The 21,344-nt window shown below is 35.0% G+C and overlaps 1 protein-coding gene across 1 annotated transcript in view; it reads right to left on the reverse strand.

Annotated features, from left to right (window-relative positions):
- The window catches only part of GPR158 (G protein-coupled receptor 158), a 344,117-nt gene that overhangs the window by 147,162 nt on the left and 175,611 nt on the right, over positions 1-21,344 (reverse strand). The window contains exon 4 of the mRNA XM_007189896.3: positions 10,778-11,001. Coding sequence (XP_007189958.3) covers positions 10,778-11,001 — 224 coding nt within the window. The remainder of the gene's footprint in view (positions 1-10,777; positions 11,002-21,344) is intronic.

The following is a 21,344-nucleotide window of genomic DNA, read 5'->3' on the forward strand; positions in this document are numbered from 1 at the left end:
AACCCCATTATCCTCCCTCATTTTACTCTGTTACTTTCCTTCATAACACTTACCAGCACTTATTAATTTATTCACTCACTTATCTTTGCCCCACAAGATTCTGAACTCCGATCATAGGATCACAGACCATCCTGTTTTGTTCACTATCCAAAAACAATGCCTGGGAACTTAGTGCACCCTCAAAAAACACTGAATAAATGAGTGAGTGACTTCCAAGTTTGCTTCTATGGTGCCAGACCCATACGTCTAACATCCTTTGCCAGCTCAACAATTTATCTCAAGTGCCTATAGGATAAAGTCCACAATGCTTCATCAGGCTTTTCAGGATTCATACTGAAATACTTCAACTTTCCTGAATGTATCCTGGGCTCTGTAATGTCTTTGCATACATGTTTGTCTCTCTGCCTAGCCTGTCCCTCTTACCTCCTATCCGTCTGACCAGTGAAATGTACTTTTCAAGATTCTGCCCATGTGTCCCATCTTCTAGGAAGTCTTCTCACACCACCCTCAACCACTCTTCTTTTATGCTGTCATATTCTGTACATACCCCTATTAATGGCTAACATTTACTGAGCATTTTCCACAGGTCATTAGCTGTAATAAGTTTATAAGCATTCCACACACTTTAATCTTTACCATAACCCTATGAGATTTAGTATTATGAGACTCATTATTATTAGATTTATTATTATTGTCCCCGTATTACAGAAAAGGAGACTGAGACAAAGAGAGGCTGGTAACTTAACCTAAGGTTGAGGAGCTCCTTTGTGTGAGGCCAGGAGAGGCACCTACATAAAGGGACTCTGGAGCCTATGATCTTAATGACTATTCCCTACTGCCCCGCCAAGCACTCAACAAACTGTAGTACTTGTTTTCATATACCTTATATTTCCTTATATTCATTTCCCCATTAGATTGTGAGCCTCTCATGGGCAAGCCAGTATCAAAATCATCTTTTAAAATCTAGCTAAATGTTCATGGAATAGTTACTAAAGGCCTTAGTTTATAATTGTGCAAAGTACTTTGCCTACATGATATTTGAATGGGCTTTAAAAATGAAGATCTAAGGAATTTAGAAAAGACAGATTGGTCTCTCAGAATATTTTTCAACTGGCAAGCAATTCAGTATACTAGTACATTAATTTTTAAAGTTATTTTTAGCATACTTAATATGTAACTGGCTTTACCACTCAAATAAGCATAAGTAAATGTAAGTGCCTCAAAAGAGGAATGGAGCTTTGGTAATCATTAAGCATTTTATGTCTCTTAAGGCATACACAAATATGTTATATTCACTCTAGCTGTTTTTCATAACTCATAATTAGTACCGTTGCCACCGGATGGAGTAGGAAGTTATTTAAATGATATTTCTTAAGAAGCACAGAAAGAAAGAAATCTCTTCAGCTAAACTATTTTTCTTCCCATATGTACCCCAACCACCACCCTGACATTCATATACATTCATACACACACACACATATACACACATACCCCTAAACCATTACATATGAGTTGCTCCTTGGGTTAAAGCATTAAAGGATGCCATTACAGTGCAAAACTGGGGACTTCCCTGGTGGTTCAGTGGTTAAGAATCCACCTTCCAATGCAGGGGAGACGGGTCTGATCCCTGGTTGGGGAACTAAGATCCCACATGCCGAGGGGCAACTAAGCCTGTGCACCGCAACTACTGAGCCTGTGGGCTCTGGAGCCCACACGCCACACTACAGAGAAGCCCATGCACCACAATGAAGAGCCCACACAGCCAAAAAAAAAAAGAAGTGTCCTGTGAGTCAACTTAAAAAAAAAATTGCAAAACTGTGTAGTAACACAAATGAGCAGAGACAAGGAGCATATAAATCCATTTAAATGGTACCACGCAAGAACTTAATTTATTCAGTTAACTAGTAGGCACCTAGCAAGAATGACGCATTGGACATGTAAAGTTTTGATAAGGCATAAGGGTATGAGGAAAAACGAAGAATGCATGCAGGCCCAGAACTTGGATTACTACATTGGGGCCAGAGTTGGTGAGGTCTACTTATTAAAATTTAAGAAAAAATTGCACTGTAAACATATGACAGATAGTATAGCACAGTAGTTAAGAGCAAAAATGAGTTATAAAGTCAAACAGACCTGAACTGGTAATCCTAGATTCCCTAAGTAACAATGAATGGGTTTCTTAAATTCTCTATGCTTTTGTTTATTCAAATATAAAATGAGGATAATACCAACTTACATGGTGGCCATAATAATTCTACTCCAAAGTCACAGCCTATCATTTTATATACTTCCCTCTGATCACAGCACTTGCTACCCACCTGATACATTCTTCTTTATTTTTCTTTTATTGTCTATGACTACCAGCCCCACACTGGAATATCAACTCCTTAAGAGCACAGATGTTATTTGTCCTGTTCATCACTGCATTCCCAGTATGGGTAATAGTTCCAAGCACTCAACAGATGCTCAGCAGATGGATGGTGAATGGAAAGAGGGAATGGAGGGAGGCAGGCAGAAAGGGATGGAATGAGAAGAAAAGGAGAGAGGGAAAGATGAAAAATGGAGAGTACTAAAATAAAACTTCAAAAACGGTGGAACTGTGCTGATGAACTAAGTAACTATATTAAAACATTTTCTCCCATCATTTAGTATTCTACACGATCACTTTTATGGCCCCATATTTAAATGCATGGATGACCTAACCCAATTTTGAACACTTAATTGTTCCCAGTTTGTTTGTACTATAAATAGCACTATGATGCAGATACATACCCCTGTGACTATATTTGTAAGTCCTTGTGCACCTATATGATTTCTTTAGTACGGACTTCTAGGATTGAAACGATTGTGCATTTTTATGTTTATTACACATAATCCCAAACCTCATCCAAAAGTTTCTACTAATTTACACAACCATCAGCAATGTATGGGAACACCTAGTTCCTAACATCTTCACCAACACAGAGAATTATTATTGTTATAAAAGTACATGTCATTGTTTTCATTTGCATTTTGTTATTACTCATGGATATAGAGAATATATATTTTATGTTGTTGTTGTTTTACAGACTGCTGATGGATATTCTTTGCCTATTTTTCTATTGGATATTTTTCTATTTCATATTGATTCCTAAGAGGGTTTTGTCTGTTTTTAGAGTAAGAATGTTAATCCTTCACTATCATATCGTACCAAAACACTTTTCTCCAATTTGCTTTTTAATTTTGTTTTAATTGTTTAAATGCTAGACTTAGTCCTAAAGCTCACCCTTTACAATTCGAAAGCCTAGTGACCAGAAAAAGTAGACATTCCCTACTGCTAATAAAAGTAGCTTTAAGGAAAGGTAACCTACAAACGAGTTAAATAATTTCCACAGTAACAGGAGGAAGAAAAGATTTGAAACTCTAAACTTGAGCTGGGAGACTAAGCTCTACTCAGAGCTCATAAAATATTTTCGTGTTAACAAAATACATTGGGGAATACAAGTTGTGTGCTGGAATAAAGGCCGTAATTTTTTAAGATCAAATTTCTTAGGGCACTTGTATTAATATACACCACACATATTTCTCAGAGGAAAAGTAAAAATGAGTAAGAGTTAAAAGCATTACATTCTATTTGAAATACACTTGCCTTTAAATATTTAGGGAAAAGCACCTGTCAAAATACATTTCAGACTGTGTCAAGTTCAAACTACTTGAGAACTGGCTAGTAAATTATGCAATGGGATAACTCCTAGTAAATCCATTATATCTTGAATAGATAGAGCAGTTCATCATCTGTAGAAACCCTGAATTTTCATATAATTCTTTAAGAAGTGGGTCATCCCTAGACAAAACGGTTTTATGGCCGGGCTTACCACAAAGGCCCTCCAACATCCTATATCGGTAGGTTTTATTCCTTCACTTGTCCCCTGAGCCTGAAATCCTAGTCAAGGAGTGACAAACATGTGGTACATATGTCCTTAGTTTCCCTGATAATACCTACGGCTGCTAAAGTTAGCCAATAAAACAATCATTTTTCAGAATAAATCCATTTGCTGCATCGGAACCCTTTTTAACACAGTGCTCCAATAAACTGATGGGAGGTGGCAATCGTGTTTTAGCTCAAGTCCCACTCATCATTAGAACGATGACTAATCTTACTTAAACAGTATCTGTATTTTAAATAGGAAGGCTTTAAAGCCTGGAAATCTTTCAAGACTAAAATGTGTGAAGCCCTAACACTTCGGGCACAGTGGCATTAATGTTTGGAATAGAGACGCTTAGCGTATGCTTCCTTGATCACATGCTGCCCTGCGCCTAATTGTAATGTTGCGGCTGGGCCTTTTCAGGTTTCTTATGTCCTAAAGAAGATCATTTGAACGTTAATTCAGAAAGCATGATTATACTTCTCTAACTTTCAAGCTTAGCACTTCAAGTTTCTTCATATATATGTTTAAATATATTTCATGGAAAGAAAAAATTATGTAAATAATATCAGGCATCATGTTACAAAATCAACCATTTCATTACAAATGATAAAACTTTTTACTTAATTCTTCTTACCCCCCCCCATAAGAACAAAAGTGTAGAATTAAAAGTTGTGATACTTTCCCCTTTGGTAACTCTTGGAATGGTCCAGAAATCCTTTCAATGAATGAGTCCTTCCATACACATAAGACATAAAAAAATTTATCTCACATTAGCTAGTATGATAAGGTTCCTATTTGTAGATTCAATCCCCCCGAACTGCTTACTACATGAATCAGGCTTGATTTTAGAGTACATACACTATTGCTGTTGTTGTTTTCCAAATTCTTGAATGTCTCCATTTTTACATAAGATAAAAGCCATTTAGAGAGACTAAGTGACTTGTTGATTAGGTATATAACTATGCAACCTTAGGGTCACATAACTAGAATATGAAATCACTAGGATTTGCCTCAAGCTTTTTGACCCCAAACCTTTGCAAAAACGGAGGTAAAACATAAGGAACAATTGTACAGAGATTAAAAACAGTTGGATTTTAGAATATCACGAAGGTAGGGTACAGCAGCTTAGACAGCACTAAAAACTGGAAGAGTAAAATAGAAGACAAATTTAAATAGCTTCTCAAAACATAGAGGAAACACTTAAAATACAATACAGTGAGAACATTTTAAAAAAGAAAGTCTGGAGACCCAACCTATACTTAACAGGAAGTCCTAAAAGAGAAGCCTAGAAAAACTAGAGCAGAAGAGATAACGTAAGAACTAACACACAAGAGACTTCCCAGTATCAGAAGAAAGCTCAGTCTGACATTTGAGAGTATGGATCATATTTTTTGCAAACGCAATGAAGAAGAACCATATTATGATGGTAAAAGTAAAGAAAGAAGTCAATAAGCATTCAGATGGGAGATTTTGTTCCATAAGAGACAAAAAGTGGGCAATCCTGGAAATTGTCCAAAATGTTCAATTCTAAAAGATAAATGAAGCAGCAATAATAGAGCTTTAAAAGAAAAAGACAGTAACCCCCAAGTGCTCCCCCTAGCCAAGGGGCTGTCCTGTAAAAGCCACAGTCGGTGGGTGGGAGTTCAGATGTAACACAGGTACAAAACTACCCTTTTCCAAACAAACTATTTGAAGATATAGATATCTAATAATGATAAAAGATTAGTTAAAAGTCAGAACTCAAAGGCAAAAAACCACATTTGGAAAGGTCTTATGATGAGCAACTAAACCAAATAAACATCTAGGATGAAGACTAAATGATAAATTTAAATGTAGTGAGAGCCAAAATATATTAAACAACTGCTTTTCCTTTGAAACTAATGATGGCTCTTACTGAAAATTGATGCAAATTAATCATAGATTAAATTTTAATAAAATGGGAAGGGGGAAATGAGGAAAAATAAAAGTACCAAATTTCTCATTCATATTCAATAAAGGGGAGTGAAAATATTATTGTTGTGATATTGTGTGATATTTTATTAGTTCAGTAGAGTTAAAATATCTGGTTAAGAGTCAAGATCAACATTGTAGCCCTTAGGAAAACGGAATTTGAGGGAAATACTGTCTACCATAAATTGACAGAAATATATAACATCATCTTATGTTGAGTGTAGTAGTTAGCCAGTATTAGAACAAGGTTTAAGAAAAAAATTTGTAAACCACTATGGAACTTCCATAATACCCCTATAGCTAGCTTCATTGAAGGTACTAGCTCTTGGTTTCTAACCATCCTACTCCTTTTCATGTATTATGCTGCACCTCCCTCCCATAAATAGAAAAACACATCCTAAAATTCATGAAAATTCCATGAATCTTAAGGGACCCAAAGCGACCTTGAAAAGAAGAATAAATTTGGAGGCCTCACACTTCTTAATTTCAAAACTTACTACAAAGCTACAGTAATCAAAACAGTGTGATCCTGACATAAAGGCACAGACCAAATGGAACAGCATAGAGAGCCCAGAAATAAACCCACACGTGTGTGGTCAAATGATCTTTGATAAGAGTGCCAAGACCACACAATGGGGAAAAGATATTCTCTTCAACAAATAGTGCTGAGAAAACTAGGCATCCAAATGCAAAAGAATGAAGTTGGGCCCTTAACTTACAACATATACAAAAATTAACTAAAAATGGATTGAAGTCCGATATAAGGCCTAAAACTATTAAACTCCTAGGAAAAAAAACACAGCAGGAAAGCTTCATGACATTGGCTTTGGCAATGATTTCTCAGATATGACACCAAAAGTACAGGCAACCAAAGAAAATGTAGGTAAACTGGACTTTATCAAAATTAAAAACTTCTGGGCATCAAAGGACACTATCAAGAGAATGAAAAGACAACCCACAGGATGGGAGAAAATATTTGCAAATCATTTATGTGATAAGTGTAGTATTCAGAATACATAAAGAACCCCTACAACTCAGCAATGAACAAACAACCAATTCAAAAGTAAACAAAAGACTTGAATAGACATTTCTGCAAAGAAGATATACCAATAAGCACATGAAAAGATGCTCAACTGCCACTAATATCTAGGAAAATGCAAATCAAAACCACAATGAGAATTCACTTCAGATTCATTAGGATGGCTATTATAAAACAAAAACAAAAACAGAAAATAACAAGTGTTAGTGAGGATTTGAAGGAATTGGAACCCTCATGAATTGTTGGTGAAAATATCAAATGGTCTGGCCCCTGTGGAAAACAGTTGGGTAGTTCCTCAAAAAGTTAAACACAGAATGACTGTGTGATTCAACAATTCTACTCCTAGGTTATATACAAATAACTGAAATCAGGGACTCAACCAAATACTTGTACACCAATGTTCACAATAGCATTATTTACAATAACCAAAAGGTAGAAACAACTCTTTCAACAGATAAACAGATAAATGAAATGTGGTAAATACACACAATGGAATATTATTCATCAATTAAAAGAAATGAAGTTCTGATACATGCTAAAACATAGGTAAACCTTTAAAACATTATGCTAGGTGAAATAAGCCAAAAACAAAAGGACAAATAGTGTATAATTCCGCTTATATGAGGTACTCTGAAAAGACAAATTTATAGAGGCAGAAAGTAGAATAAAGGTTACCAGGGGTTAGGGGACTAGGGAGTTGTTTAATGGTTACAGAGTTTGGTTTGGGATGATGCAAAAGTTCTGGAAATGAATAGTGGTGATGGTTGCACAGTGATGTGAATGTACTTAATGCCACTTAACTGTACACTTAAAGATGGTAGAAAATGGTAAATTTTATGTTATGTATATTTTACCACAATAAAAAAGTAATATATCTCCCTTTTTTTTCACCAAAATAAGCATTAAAACATCATAATTAGCCTAGTAGAATTTCAGCCACACTCTACATTAAAACATCTAATTTTCCAAACCAAAAATGAGCAGTTATAAAATCACTTGTCAATTAATTTCTAATTTAAAAAAAGAACTATTACAGGCCTGGAAGGGAAAATACAAACTGCAGTATGTTCACTTTAAAAAATGACTATCACTATTTTTTCCAAACCACTAAGCTCAAAGAAAACATGCTAAAATTTACTAAGACTAAATCAAGCAAAAGATTATTTTCAGAAGTGGAATAAGCTGCTGTTCCTTCCAGTGTACCTTCTTTTCTTTCAAATTTTCACTTGAAAATAAACTGTACTAACACTTCACATTATTAAGCTGTAAGAAACTATGCTCTCTCTTCAGAATAGCTAATAGAAAAAGATGTGACTTGTCATAATATTTGGTAAAAAAAATAAAAATAGAAATAAGTTCCAAATATTTAATATTCAGAATCTTTAAAATACTGTTGTAAAAACTGCTGTTGCTTTAGAAGAACTTACTGGGTTTAAAATCACTCACAGTTTATTGACAGATTTAATCTTTAACCCAGGGCCCAAAGACAAATGTATATAGCTATTTCCCTAAATGTTTGTGCAGAATAAAATTTAATTTACTCTTTGTGGCACTGTATCACCAGCCTCACTCCAAAATATAGCAGAATCTAGTTTGTGTTGTTTAAAATGATAAAATGTTAAACTAACCTTCGACCAATGATTGTTGGTACCTACCAACTGCAGAGTCGATATTTTAGGCGTGAGCAAACCTCATTTAACTTAAAATACTCATAATTAGACTAAATTATCTAGTTCCAGAGTCTGCACACTTGTCCACAATGTTACACTACTTCTATATTGCAACTAAGGTTTTTTTCTCTTTTGTCAGGATAGATGTACATTGACAGATTATGTGGTTTTTGTTCTTTTAATTATCCGTGGGTAAAGAATGTAATGGGAAACGCATAAGGAAAACATCAACTTTGCTCCAAGAGGGGTCATCAGTTTTTTGCTTAATCCAAAGAAATGTTGCAAAGACATGTGAAAACTTTAAAAAGCAAAGCCAAAGTCTACATGCCCTAAATATGCAATCTCTATCCTGGAAATGGTTTATCGCTTTTACAATTAATCCATTGCTTTTGGTAATTGAAATCGGAAGAGAAAATTTCACCAAATGTTTCCTTTCCTCACTGTATAAGATCTATGTTCACTGACTTTTTAAACTTCTTTCCTAAAAATATCTCCCCCTTATGTCACATTCTGTGAAAACCAACTGATTCTTCAACAGGTGACCATCTTAAAACTAATAATGTCTAATTTATGTATTCCAACTAGTTTGTATCTATAGAAATTTCACCAAATGACATGTAAAGATATCTATTCTCATGATAGCCCTGTAAAGCAGCATTTCATATGAAGGTGCAGGGAAATTCAAAAGGTTAATAACTTTGGAAATGTTAAGTAACATTACCATAGATTAAGACATTGGTCTAGCAAGCACTATCTCAGTTTTTTAATATCCAGTGTAATATTCTACTATCATATATCACTAACTCAATTTAGCACGACAATCATTAATGATTAAAATCAATTAAAATTTATAAAGAATTTTGTGATATCCACTGTGTAAATGAATTACATTATATAGAGATACTTCAGAGCAGTTTATTAAATAGACCTTTCAATTCTACCTGCTCTGCCAGTGATAGGCTTTTTAACAAGCAATTAATTTTATCTAGGTAACAGTGGTTAGATATTTCCCAATTCCACTTGCCTGCTACTTTATTATATATACAATCTAATATATAATACATATTTTGTTGCAAAAGAATGACAAGTATTGGTTAAATGAAGAGCAATTTGCCTGTTTGCACTTTCTTGCTGATATAAAGTTTGATTCTAATTTGTTGTATGCTTCTGTTAATGAAACTATTTAAAATAACTAGTAAAGTCTATAACATTAACATAATGGATACATTCTCCTAGAATCTCAAAAGAGGTATTTTTTTTAATGTTAATTTGAGGCTTTGTAACACATGCCATTCACAGAGAGTTGTTTTCTTTTTAAAATTTCTAATGGGAACACTTTATACTTTCAATGAGTTCTGTAATCTAAACCAATCTCTACAACTTTGCTAACATGAAGGGGTCATATAAATTCAGAAAAGGTGGAAACTTTTTGTTTTTCTTTTCAATGGCACAAATACGTTTCTGAAAGCAACAGAACCACAAATTCTGACACAACACTGGCTGCATACAATTAATTGGGTGACCAACTGAAGACAGCTCCCCAGAAAGCTTTGCCCTGAACATTTTGGCATTTCGTCCACCCCCAACTCAGAAGAATACAAATGCTTATACTACTCTCTGATTCCTCAGAACAGAACCAAAGGACAGCCTCTCTCAAAAGCCATATAAGCTCTGTGCAGGATCACATTCTGGGATACTAATGCAAGACAATATGTATGGTCATGAATAAATTCATTCTTCTAAGTATAATGTGCTCAGAAACAGTTGAGTCCATTTATCCTCTTCAAATATGGCTAAGAGAAATAAAAATGAAATACAATAAATATCACAAAGCTTTCTACATAGGAAAAAATTAACAATATATTGGGAACTGGCAAAATAAGTTCTTCTAGAGGCTGAAGAGATGATGTAGAAGAGCCCTTTAAGGCAATGAGGTACTTGAGCTTCAGGGTAAACAGGGAGAAACATTCTGTAGAAGAAAACGTTATAATAAAGCTTCACATTTTCAATTCCTATTTCTCCTGGGAAGCTGAAGAATATAGCTTTCACACTCTAGTCCAATCATATTATAGAAAGACATCTGCTTAAGAGAGAAGCAACTGGGATTTGGAACAATTCTACTTGCTTAAGAAAAGAAGAGGTCAGTTCATAATAAAAAGAAAGGTACCTTTCATAATAAAAAGAAAGGTAACCAGGGTACCTGGGTTTACCTTTGCTTTGCGAAAGCGGTAGACCACCAGCATGCTCACGAAGTCGAGCAGCATACACAGGGCTTGGAAGGAGATGATAGCAAGTCGCAAATACTTATCCTCCTGGACAAAGCAGGGGCTGTCATCAGCACAGTAGGGGCAGCCCTCCCTGCAGGGTAGGCAGACATGGGCTTCTTCTGACACATCCTTTGCACTTCCTGCAAAATGGTGATCCGGACCCCTTCCTGAAATTTCCAAATAAAACCAGTGTCATTGCACCTCTGAGGTAGGTGAGACTGAGTACAGAGTCAAAACACATCCTCACGTCTTCATTCCTTTTCCCTCTTATTAAAGACCTTTCATCAATATTCTTGCTAGAGGAGAGAGTTACTTTGTCTTTAGACTCAAACAAAATTCTTTTTATCCTTTTGATTAGAAAAAAAACTGTCATTCAGACTAATTCAGGAAAATTAGCAAAAATGGAACTAAAACTCCTCAGAGGCAAGGAACAGTTTTCGAAGTCTTTTATTTCACTATCTACCACTCACCAATGGAAACTCCCTATAGCACAAATAATATTCCATAAATATTTGTTAAGGAATTAACAGAAGGAAGGATAAGAAAGTTGTGTCATTCTTGTACCAAGTAAATATACACAACACTTTGGGAGCTTCTTGACCTAGATGGCACAGAACCCAAAATAAGACTCTGATTGCTCCTTAATCCAGCAGGGATCTCGTCTACCAAGTTCATTAGGTCTAAATTGGATAAAATGGTACTTAATCGACAGTTGTTCAGTGTACAATTGCCTGATGAGGATGCATCATTTGCCCAGAGTACAATCCATACTTACAGGCTCTCATGTAATTTCCCACTCTGCACACCCACAGGACATTTCCACACTATTAACTAACTGCTGCTATTGATCTCCCTTTAACTTTAGATTCTTCTGTCTCAGTTATCAAACTTAACTTAGCTCTGAAGCCCAAGAGGTAAGAATTCTCTTTAAATGTTGAGTTGAGTTTAGCACTGATAAATATCTAATTAATAATACATACTTAAAAAAAAAACCCAAACCTATTCCTAACCTTGACCTCAACATGAAAGACATTAGTAAATATATACCCAGTTTAGTATATAACACAACCATACAGCTCAGTGTATAACACAACTTTGACTGAGGAATTTGGGAAAGGAGTTGTTCTGGTTAACACCATTTTAATAACACAAAGTTCAACAGAAAATCTTTATTAATTTCATCTCCTGTTGAAGGCTCACAGTCTTTCTAAGATGTATTTTTGTCTTCATTCCTTCCTTAATAAATACAATAGCAAACATAATTGATTATTTCTTTGTTGATTCAGGATACACTGCTGTTTAAGAGTCTTCATTCTGTTACACACTGAAAAGCATATGAATTTCAGTGTCCAGCAGATATGGTTCCCACCCCTAGACAGCTCTGAGACATTAGGCAACTCACCCTACCACTTCGGGTCTTAGTTTAATTATATATGATATATGAATTGCTGTGGGGATTAAATGACATAATGTATGTAAATCACAGTGCCTTGCTTTCTCTTCTCCAAATATGGGAGACACAAAGAGGAATTAGGAATCCACTGGTGTCTTTAAAGAAAGGCACTACTGTTCAAAAACAAGGAAGTGACAAGAAACAGCTGAGATATGAAGGGAGTCAGTGGGAATGATAAGCTCCATTGCAGACAAGTTAAATTTGACATCCAACTCATTGTCCAGGAGAAATATACAATAAGAAATGAGAAATAATACAAGAATGGAGTGTGGGAGAAGAATCAGTGTCAGCGAAAGAACTTACAGAGAACTCTGGGAGTAGATAAGGTATTGATCAGGAACTGCAAAGAGGAAGAAGTTAAATAGGTAGAAGTTTTCACAATGTCATAGAAGAAAACTGGAATTTACTGGAACATGCTGGAATGTGATCAGAGAGGATGCCTGAGGAAAGACTATGAGGTTTAATGATTATTTCATCCTTCATTGACCTTTAAGACAGTAGTTTCTGCAGAGTGGTAGAGATTGAAATTAGGTTGTCAGGGCTTAAGGAATAAATATGTAATAAAATAGAATACTGTTTCAGTAAATGTTCCATTGAATAAAAAAGGCAAGAAAAGCTCATGGTTAATAGGTATAATAATAATGGGGTCAAAAAAAAAAAGGATTTTGGTTTTGTGTTTTGTTTTCTTCCATTACAGGTGAGATCTGAACATAGCTATAGTCAGCAAAAGGAGGCACTGGAAATTAAAGAAAGATTGAGAAGACTGGTAAAGACTTGAGAAGTTAGGATTGGAGGTAATCAAGAGCATAGTTGGGGAAATTAACTCTAATAATTGATGCCACTTCTTTTAACACTAGAAAGTAGAGGTATATTAAAGATATTTTAAGTATTTTTTATAGAGAGGAGGAATCAGTTCTAAATCATTTTGATGTACTGAAGAAAGAAAATGTGGAAGCTAATCTTGTAAAGTCTTATACTTCTTAACAGCTCAGGTAAGAATATGTGTGGAGGTGGCCAGTTTTGAGTATGAAGACATGAAAGATTAAGGCAGCAGTTAAACACAAGATGACCAGTTGGATCACTTGGCAGAAAATGAACCCAGTCTGGATAAGATGGTATGATTTACTGGGAGATCTAGTCAAGAGAGTTTTTTTATTTTCTACAATTTTCAGTAGCATAGAAACGAATGGGGAGGATAAAGCAGTCGAGGGGAGAAAATAAAGAGGATTGTGACAATGGCATTGCTGGGGAGGAGGAAACCCAATACAAGGCTGTGAAACGGAGCTGCTGCCTTTACTCCCTCGGGGTAGCCGGTGCTCAGTCTTCCAGCGGCCTCCTGCGTATGAGTCAATCTAAGGGAATAAACAGGAAAACATTTCCGCATCATCAACCTTACTCATTGGTCAAGGGTGGCCACCAGAGTCATTAATTTCCACACATTTCTGGGTTATGCACTCATGAGTCCAGAGCAGGTTCCTGCACCCTAAAAAATTACTTCAGTGGTGCCCACAGCAGAACAGAAAGTCAGAAGTATGGTCTGAGGTGCCAGTCTGAGGCAAAGAGTAGTACAAATGTACTTATGCAAAGCTGTTCAAAGCTTTCAGAAAATAGTCATGGCAATGGCTAGAGTAAGAGGTAGGGCCAAGCGGCATGTGAAAGGATGAAAAACAGGTATGTAATACGGATACAAACTTGAGGAATAGTAGGCACACAAGTCAAAACCTATGAAGTATGAAAACCTAGGTTACTAAGAAAACAATGAATTAATAAACTCTTGAGTAAAAACTGGAGAGTCGTATAAGTGAAGCCAGAAAGAGTCACTGTACTGAGAAAGATTAAGAAAATTGTCAAGGATTCAGATGGTCTGATGAGGCTGACAAAAATGTCAAGGGCTCCAAGAACAGATGTGGGAGACAGAGGTCAGGATTTCCCCTTTGGGCCAAGATGGAAGAATGGGGATTGAATTTACTTTTTCAATAGAAATGATGAAAAAATGGGCAAAATATTTTAAAAGTAATGGTTTTACAGACACTGGACATTTGTAACAAAGGACGGTGATTCCTAACAAGTGCAAACACTCTGCAAATAAACCAACTACCATAAACAGAACCACAACAAAAGTTAAAGTAGTAAAGAAAAAGTATGTATAGAAAATCTTTGTTTTATGAAATAGTCCTTCTGAGCCCAACAGGTAGCTAAAATCTGAGGTACATCAAGAGTCTGTGATGCAGGGCACACACACACACACACACACACACACACACACACACACACACACACAGAAGATGGCTTCTAAGTGCCAAAGTCGTATAGAATACAATTTGAATGGTGTCCCCTAGATTTGAAGAACGTGCTGACCATAAGCTGGACTTAGAGAGGTCAGCAAGCCTAGGACTAGTAGATCTCACAGACAACTCTAATTACGTTGTTAAACACTTTCCTACATGTTTACAAAGCAAATTACTTTGCAGAAGTAGTTTATTCTTGCCTGTGGTCCTTTTCTTTCCTTTACAATACGATGTCTCAATCCGTTTCTTAAAGATAGTAGAGAATGCAATGAATTACTCCCAGTTTAAACTATCACACTTAAAGAGTAGAACCCGGGGAATTCCCTGGTGGTCCAGTGGTTAGGACTCTGCGTTTCCACTGCAGGGGGCACAGGTTCCACCCCTGTTCAAGGAACTAAGATCCCGCATGCCACATGGCGCAGCCAAAATAAAAAATAAAAAATAAATTAAATTATATAAAAAAAAATAACGAGTAGAACTCTCTCCAGATCCCTATTATACAGATTGTAACCAAATCACAGTATGGCGAGATGCTCTAATAAACTAGGTTGATCAAACTATCCAAATAGGAGGCTCAATGAGCTTTAAGTCATCACCAAAGGAAAATCCTTAAATTCATGTTAGGAAAAAACAAAAGGCAAAACAGTTTCTCTCCTCAGACTTTGCCAAATTCAACAACTGGTATTTTTAGAGTATTATCAAAGACCCATAGGCATTCTGCAACACTCTAAACATTTGGGTTTAGTTATTTGTTTCCTTTTCATAAGACATATCCAAGGATTAAAAAAAAAGGGAAAAAGAAAAAAGTTTCTCCTGCAATTAAAAATGGAGTACATTCTCTGTGAAATTTATTTTGTGTATATTAAATGTATATAATTAAATTCAATATATATATTTTTTTTAACTAGGCTCTCTTTTCTTTCCTTCTTTCTTTTACTAGAAAATCTTATTCCTAAATCAGACTTATATACCATTTCTGCATACGAGAGGAAGATATATATTACTTATTTCTTTCACTAACCCAATTTCATTGCACATCTATCTTTTTCCTAATTATGGCCCCCCTACATTGGCATATTTTCTTGCGCATAAACCAGGGTTCTTTCATAGTGATCACAATATCCCCCAATTCTGATTTACTGGAGGGACTGTTACTTGTTTAGATTCAACCTGTTGAAGCAGAGAATGGGAGGTGGAATTCAGGAACACAAGACTCTCAGTCTGTTGAAGAGCTCATCCCTGTTGTCCAAATGCAGCTACCCTGCCCCATTATTCTCTTCACCATTATTCTCTATCACCTCGAGCTCCACACCAACACAGAGAACTTTTCACGCCCGATCCACTCTGTCTCTGTTCACTTCCCTTCCTGCTGCTCCAAGCCGTTATGACTATCTTTAATTGCCTGTGTCCCTCTGCTGTGCTTACTGCTAGAATTCCACACATCCATATGCTAAACCCAAATAAACTGTGAACTCTCTAAAATAAGACTATGGTTTTATATTTTTATTTCCCAACCTAGATTAAAATTGCAAAAGACCCAACGTATACTGGGTTATAAAATACGATCATGAGTACAGGACATACCACAGAGAAGCCCATTATCTTCCTCAGGTAGGACTGAAATAATAGCTAACGGGTATTATGTCTACTGAAATAGTAATAGCTAGATTCAGGGTGGTAAATTGACATAATTCCAAACAATTCTATATTTCCTGATACAGGTAATACTAAGTTATGCTGGTTAAATGAGTATTTCAATATTCATGGATAAAAAGCAATTTGTTAGAAGATAAATTATGATAACACCTTATTCTTTGTGCTCAAAATAATCACAAGATCAACTCACAAATGTCAAACAGTGAAGTGCTGCCATGAGAAACTTCCTCTTTAATAACTGCCTTCACTTTATTTGATTATGAAAAATCATGAAATTCTATAAGGTACACAAAGTGTTAAAATGGAGAGAAAGCAAAGCTGAAAGTCAGAGACTTGATTTCTAAAGCTCAAAAACGCTAAAATTAAGGATAGAGCTTTTTACATTTAACTGTTTCCTGTAGGACGCAAAGCATGATTAAATAATCTTCTGGTTTCAAAAATATTTTATTAATTTATGCTGAAGTTCTCTACCTAGAACAAGAGAATACATGCAGTCAGTAGAAATCACACTACTACTAGATGATAATAATAATGGGCTTTTTGTTAATCTACTGAATGGCACTTTAAGTTTATGATGGTTTAAAATTTTAAGTTCCTAGAGAACAGGACTGTGATTTATATACCTCTTTATATACTCAGCACTGAACACAGTAATTTATACATACTGGATAGTCAGGAAATAATTGATAATGATAAAAGTGATCTCTCAAAAGAATAAATTAATTGACCTGTAATACGAATGTATAGTTGAAAATAACATTCAACTCAAATCTTTGTGTTCTCAAACCAGTTATGCATAAAAATTATATTTTTCAAGATGCTAGACATAAACTAGAAAGATACATTAAGAATATAAGCTATTACTTAATATTACTGTTTAGAAAACATCTTGGATGATGATTTGATTCTGAGCAACTTGAAACACCCTCCATGCACAGAATCCCAATCTGCTTTGCTAAAGCTTAAAAACAAAGATGATACTTGGAACTTTCAGATGAAACAAATACTTCCTGGAGACAAATGGCAAATATGAAGAGCTATTAACTTTGGCAACAGGAGGTTTTCAGTTCATTATATGGGTGATCAAATATGCTGCCTTGAGCAAAACTATAGAGGGCATAGGGAGAAGGTTACAGTAGCGCTACAGGAGCACTGGTGAATCTAAAACATTCACCTGTCAATAGGAGCCCATCAAGATAAATTGTGACAATTCGTAAACAGTATGTTAACCTATTTGCTTAATTTTTTTTACATTGACATCAGAAAAACATATAACCTCTGGACATTTATACCAAGTTTTAGAAAGATTATATATATATAGACTTTTGTATAAAAACTATAAACTTAAAGAATTAAATGATCAATAGATTTTCAAATGCCTTTTAAATTCTACTTTTCTATACATTCCAAAGTTTCTTTAATGTGTATGTAATATTTTTATAATAAAAACATAAATATTTAAAACCAGGACCCTCTAGATAGCAATGAGCAACAAAGTAAATTTTTGCTCCAAATCCCAAAGGCCTAATTAACCCACCAATGCTACAATTACTGAAAACTTTTAGACCTCTGAAACTGTGAAAATTCTATTTTTGTAGCTTTTAATTTGATATAATTTGAAATGCACAGAATAGCTGCAAGAAATCCGTATAAATGGATTAAAAAGATGTGGCATGTATGCACAGTGGACTATTATTCAGCCACGAGAAAATAGGATATCCTGCCATTTGTTTCAACATGGATGGACCTTGAGTACATTATGCTAAGCAAGATAAGTCAGATAGAGAAAGGCAAGTACTATATGATATCACTAATATAGAATCATATGTGGAATCTAAAAAAGTCAAACCTGTAAAACACAGAGAGTAAAATGGTAGTTACCAGCTATAGGAGGTGGCGGGTTAAAATCGATGGTGTTTAAAACTACAAACTTGTAAGGAGTAGTAAATAAGCCATAGAAATCTGATGCACAGTACAATGAATACAGACAATAATATTGTACTATAATGATGTAATGTGATAAATATTGCTTCAATGGCAGTCATGTTACAATATATAAATGTATCAAAGTAACACACTGTACACCTTAAATTTACAAAATGTAACTAATTTATCAAATATAAAAAAGAAATCCTATATATTCCTTACTCTGATTCACCAATTATTTACATTCTACAGCATTTACTTTATCATTCATATGTTCTCAACATAAAACAGATGTTTAAAAATGTATATGTATACTATTTTTTTCTGAATCATTTGAGATATTGTATCTCTCTACCTATAAACACTTCAGCTTGTATGTCCTGAGAAAAGAGCATCCTCATACAAATCCACATTACAACGATCAAAGTTGGGAACCTTAATATTGATGAATTTTTTTTATGAATAGTTCATATTAAAATTTCATCAATTCTCAGAGTAATGTCCTTTGTAGCTATTATCTATCCAGGATGAAATCCAGGATCATGCATTACATTTAGGTGCCACATCTCTAGTCTCTGATCTGAAACACGATTAAACAAAAAAGTATTTTTTCTAGTCTCCCAAAACACTTTTCTGATCAGTTTGCAAATTTTGCTGAGTTTTATAAGGTTTTTGTTTTACAAATTACGATCAGCATATTTTTAAGAATGTACCATACAGCAAACATACAGCTGTTGAAAAATGATGTATATTAAATGCATATAGTAAATACTAAATTGTATATCTGTATGTTACTGTTGGCTACATTTTTTGCATGAAATAATAAAGTGCAATACTTTACATCATTAAATCAGGAAATAAAGATTATTTCTTAGTGAGTCCTTCATTTTTATGCTGTTCTTCTAAATTGTGTACTGCTTATGATAGTCTAGTAAGATTAGGGTAGTTAACACTATTAACAATGCCTTTCTAAATATTTCACCCCATTTGGGGATTTTTAAAAATCTTCTATTGAAATAAATTAGACAATTCAAAATAACCAAAAAAAAATGAGGAGATACAGTTTTAAATAATGTGCTTAGACATCCTATCACTTTATGAAATCTGAATTTCAGTTAACAGTGCTATCATTCCCATAGACAATGGACTTGAGGACATGGGGAGGGGAAAGGATAAGCTGGGACAAAGTGAGAGAGTAGCATTGACATATATACACTACCAAATATAAAATAGATAGCTAGTTGGAAGCAGCTGCATCGCACGGGGAGATCAGCTCGGTGCTTTGTGACCACTTAGAGGGGTGGGATAGGGAGGGTGGGAGGGAGGTGCAAGAGGGAGGGGATATGGGGATATATGTATACATATAGCTGATTCACTTTGTTATAAAGCAGAAACTAACACACCATGGTAAAGCAATTATACTCCAATAAAGATGTTAAAAAAAAAATAGTGCTGTCATTCCTACCTAGCCATATCTGTTTCCACAAAAAAGTTCAGCAAAGAATCAACTGTATTACTCATTAATTAAAAGTTGTCCTTACACATACTATTAAGTAGAAATACCTTAAACCTTTTCCTTTAACAAGGTAATACCATCCTTTTCCTTTGAAGGGAATTGCAAAGGGAATTAGAAGGTAACATTAGAAAACTTACGTGGCAAAATTCTATTTGAATGCCGGCTGCCAAAAAAAAAAAAAATTACATTGTGTATACATTGAGAAATTTCATTTGTCATAAAAATCCAAGTGGTAATTTCAGTCACTGCTGATGAAACACTAAAACTTTTCAGAAGTTTTCTTAAAATACTAGTTTTTAAATTTTTTTCTGAAGATTTAACAAATGAACAAATTAAAGGGGAACTTTTCTCCTGCTCCTCCTCCTCTATTTTTTTTTTATTAAAAAAAGCATACATCTTTCTTAATCTCTTAGATTGATACCCCCCTGGGAATAAATTATAGAAGTGTCAAACTGGTACATCAAAATGTATTTACCTTTTTTACAACTTGTGCACATATTTCAAAATGTACCCCAGAAAGTTTTCTTCCTATATTTTATGGAAGAAAAACACTGAGTTTCTGATTTAGAAAAGAATGAGGAATGAGTTTGAGGCGGGGAGGGTGGATTGAAGCAGAAGTTATATATTTCAGGTCTTCATAGTATAAACATTATGTAGAAATATCACTATTGTATTAAAGGGTTTTGCTGATTAAGACACCTAAGTGCCAGAAGTATAAACTTGTGTTTTCACAATAGCAAAAACACAACATTTGGGCATTTGAGTATCTGGATAGAAACCATACCTACCCTTGAAAGCCTGTTAAACCTTAAAGCTCTTACATTTGACCTAATTTACTAATATTGGACAGTGAGTTGTATTTTACTCAAGACTGCCCTCATTTGTTGTTTGCGGGTATTGCAATATGTTCTGGGAAGATAATGGGTCTGTCCTAGAAGCTTAGAAACCTCGCTTTTTTACTCACTTCTTTTTCTCCAGTTCTAAACAATGTCTGGCACAGAAGCAGTGCCCAGTAATATTTTTGACAGATGGATTTTCAGACACATAAACCAATCAACAAACCAGTTGATCAGAGGTCCCTTCTTGGAGGTGTTGTGGCCCTCAGTGCTAGGAACTGGTTCAGGCCGAAGAAGCTTAGAGCTTGGACCTTTGCAAGACCAGCCCCATGTGTGTTTATATGTCACAGACCCCTCTTCTTTCCATTCAACAGGCATGAGAGAAAAAGATGAGTCACAGACAATGAACATAACTCAGCTGGAAGTAACAAAGAATCAAGTCAGACATAATGCTCATCTGAAATCATTATCAGGGTAAACATCATCTTCTTTTCCATACACATATCTGATTTTTCGTTAGAACTGGAGGGAACGTATTCATCAATCAATGTTTGGAGTTAAAATGCTGCAATGAGCTAACCATGGGAAGATATATTTGTTCATTATTTCATCTGTTTAAGATGATGAAGTAATCTGCCTCCAGTCTCCAGCTTGATAAAATCACATCCAAAAATTAAGTGGAAATAGGTACATGCACATGAGTAGCTCCAACACACTCAGGAGATTTCTGTGCTTATTTGGTTCAGTATGTATAATATTCATGAGGAGAGAACAGTTAGCAAACTGTGGTTATGCTTATACTGTTGTCCAAAAAGACTGCTACTGTTAGGACATG

This window comes from Balaenoptera acutorostrata, chromosome 3, assembly GCF_949987535.1.
Source record: "Balaenoptera acutorostrata chromosome 3, mBalAcu1.1, whole genome shotgun sequence".
In the NCBI taxonomy this organism is placed as follows: Eukaryota; Metazoa; Chordata; class Mammalia; order Artiodactyla; family Balaenopteridae; genus Balaenoptera; species Balaenoptera acutorostrata.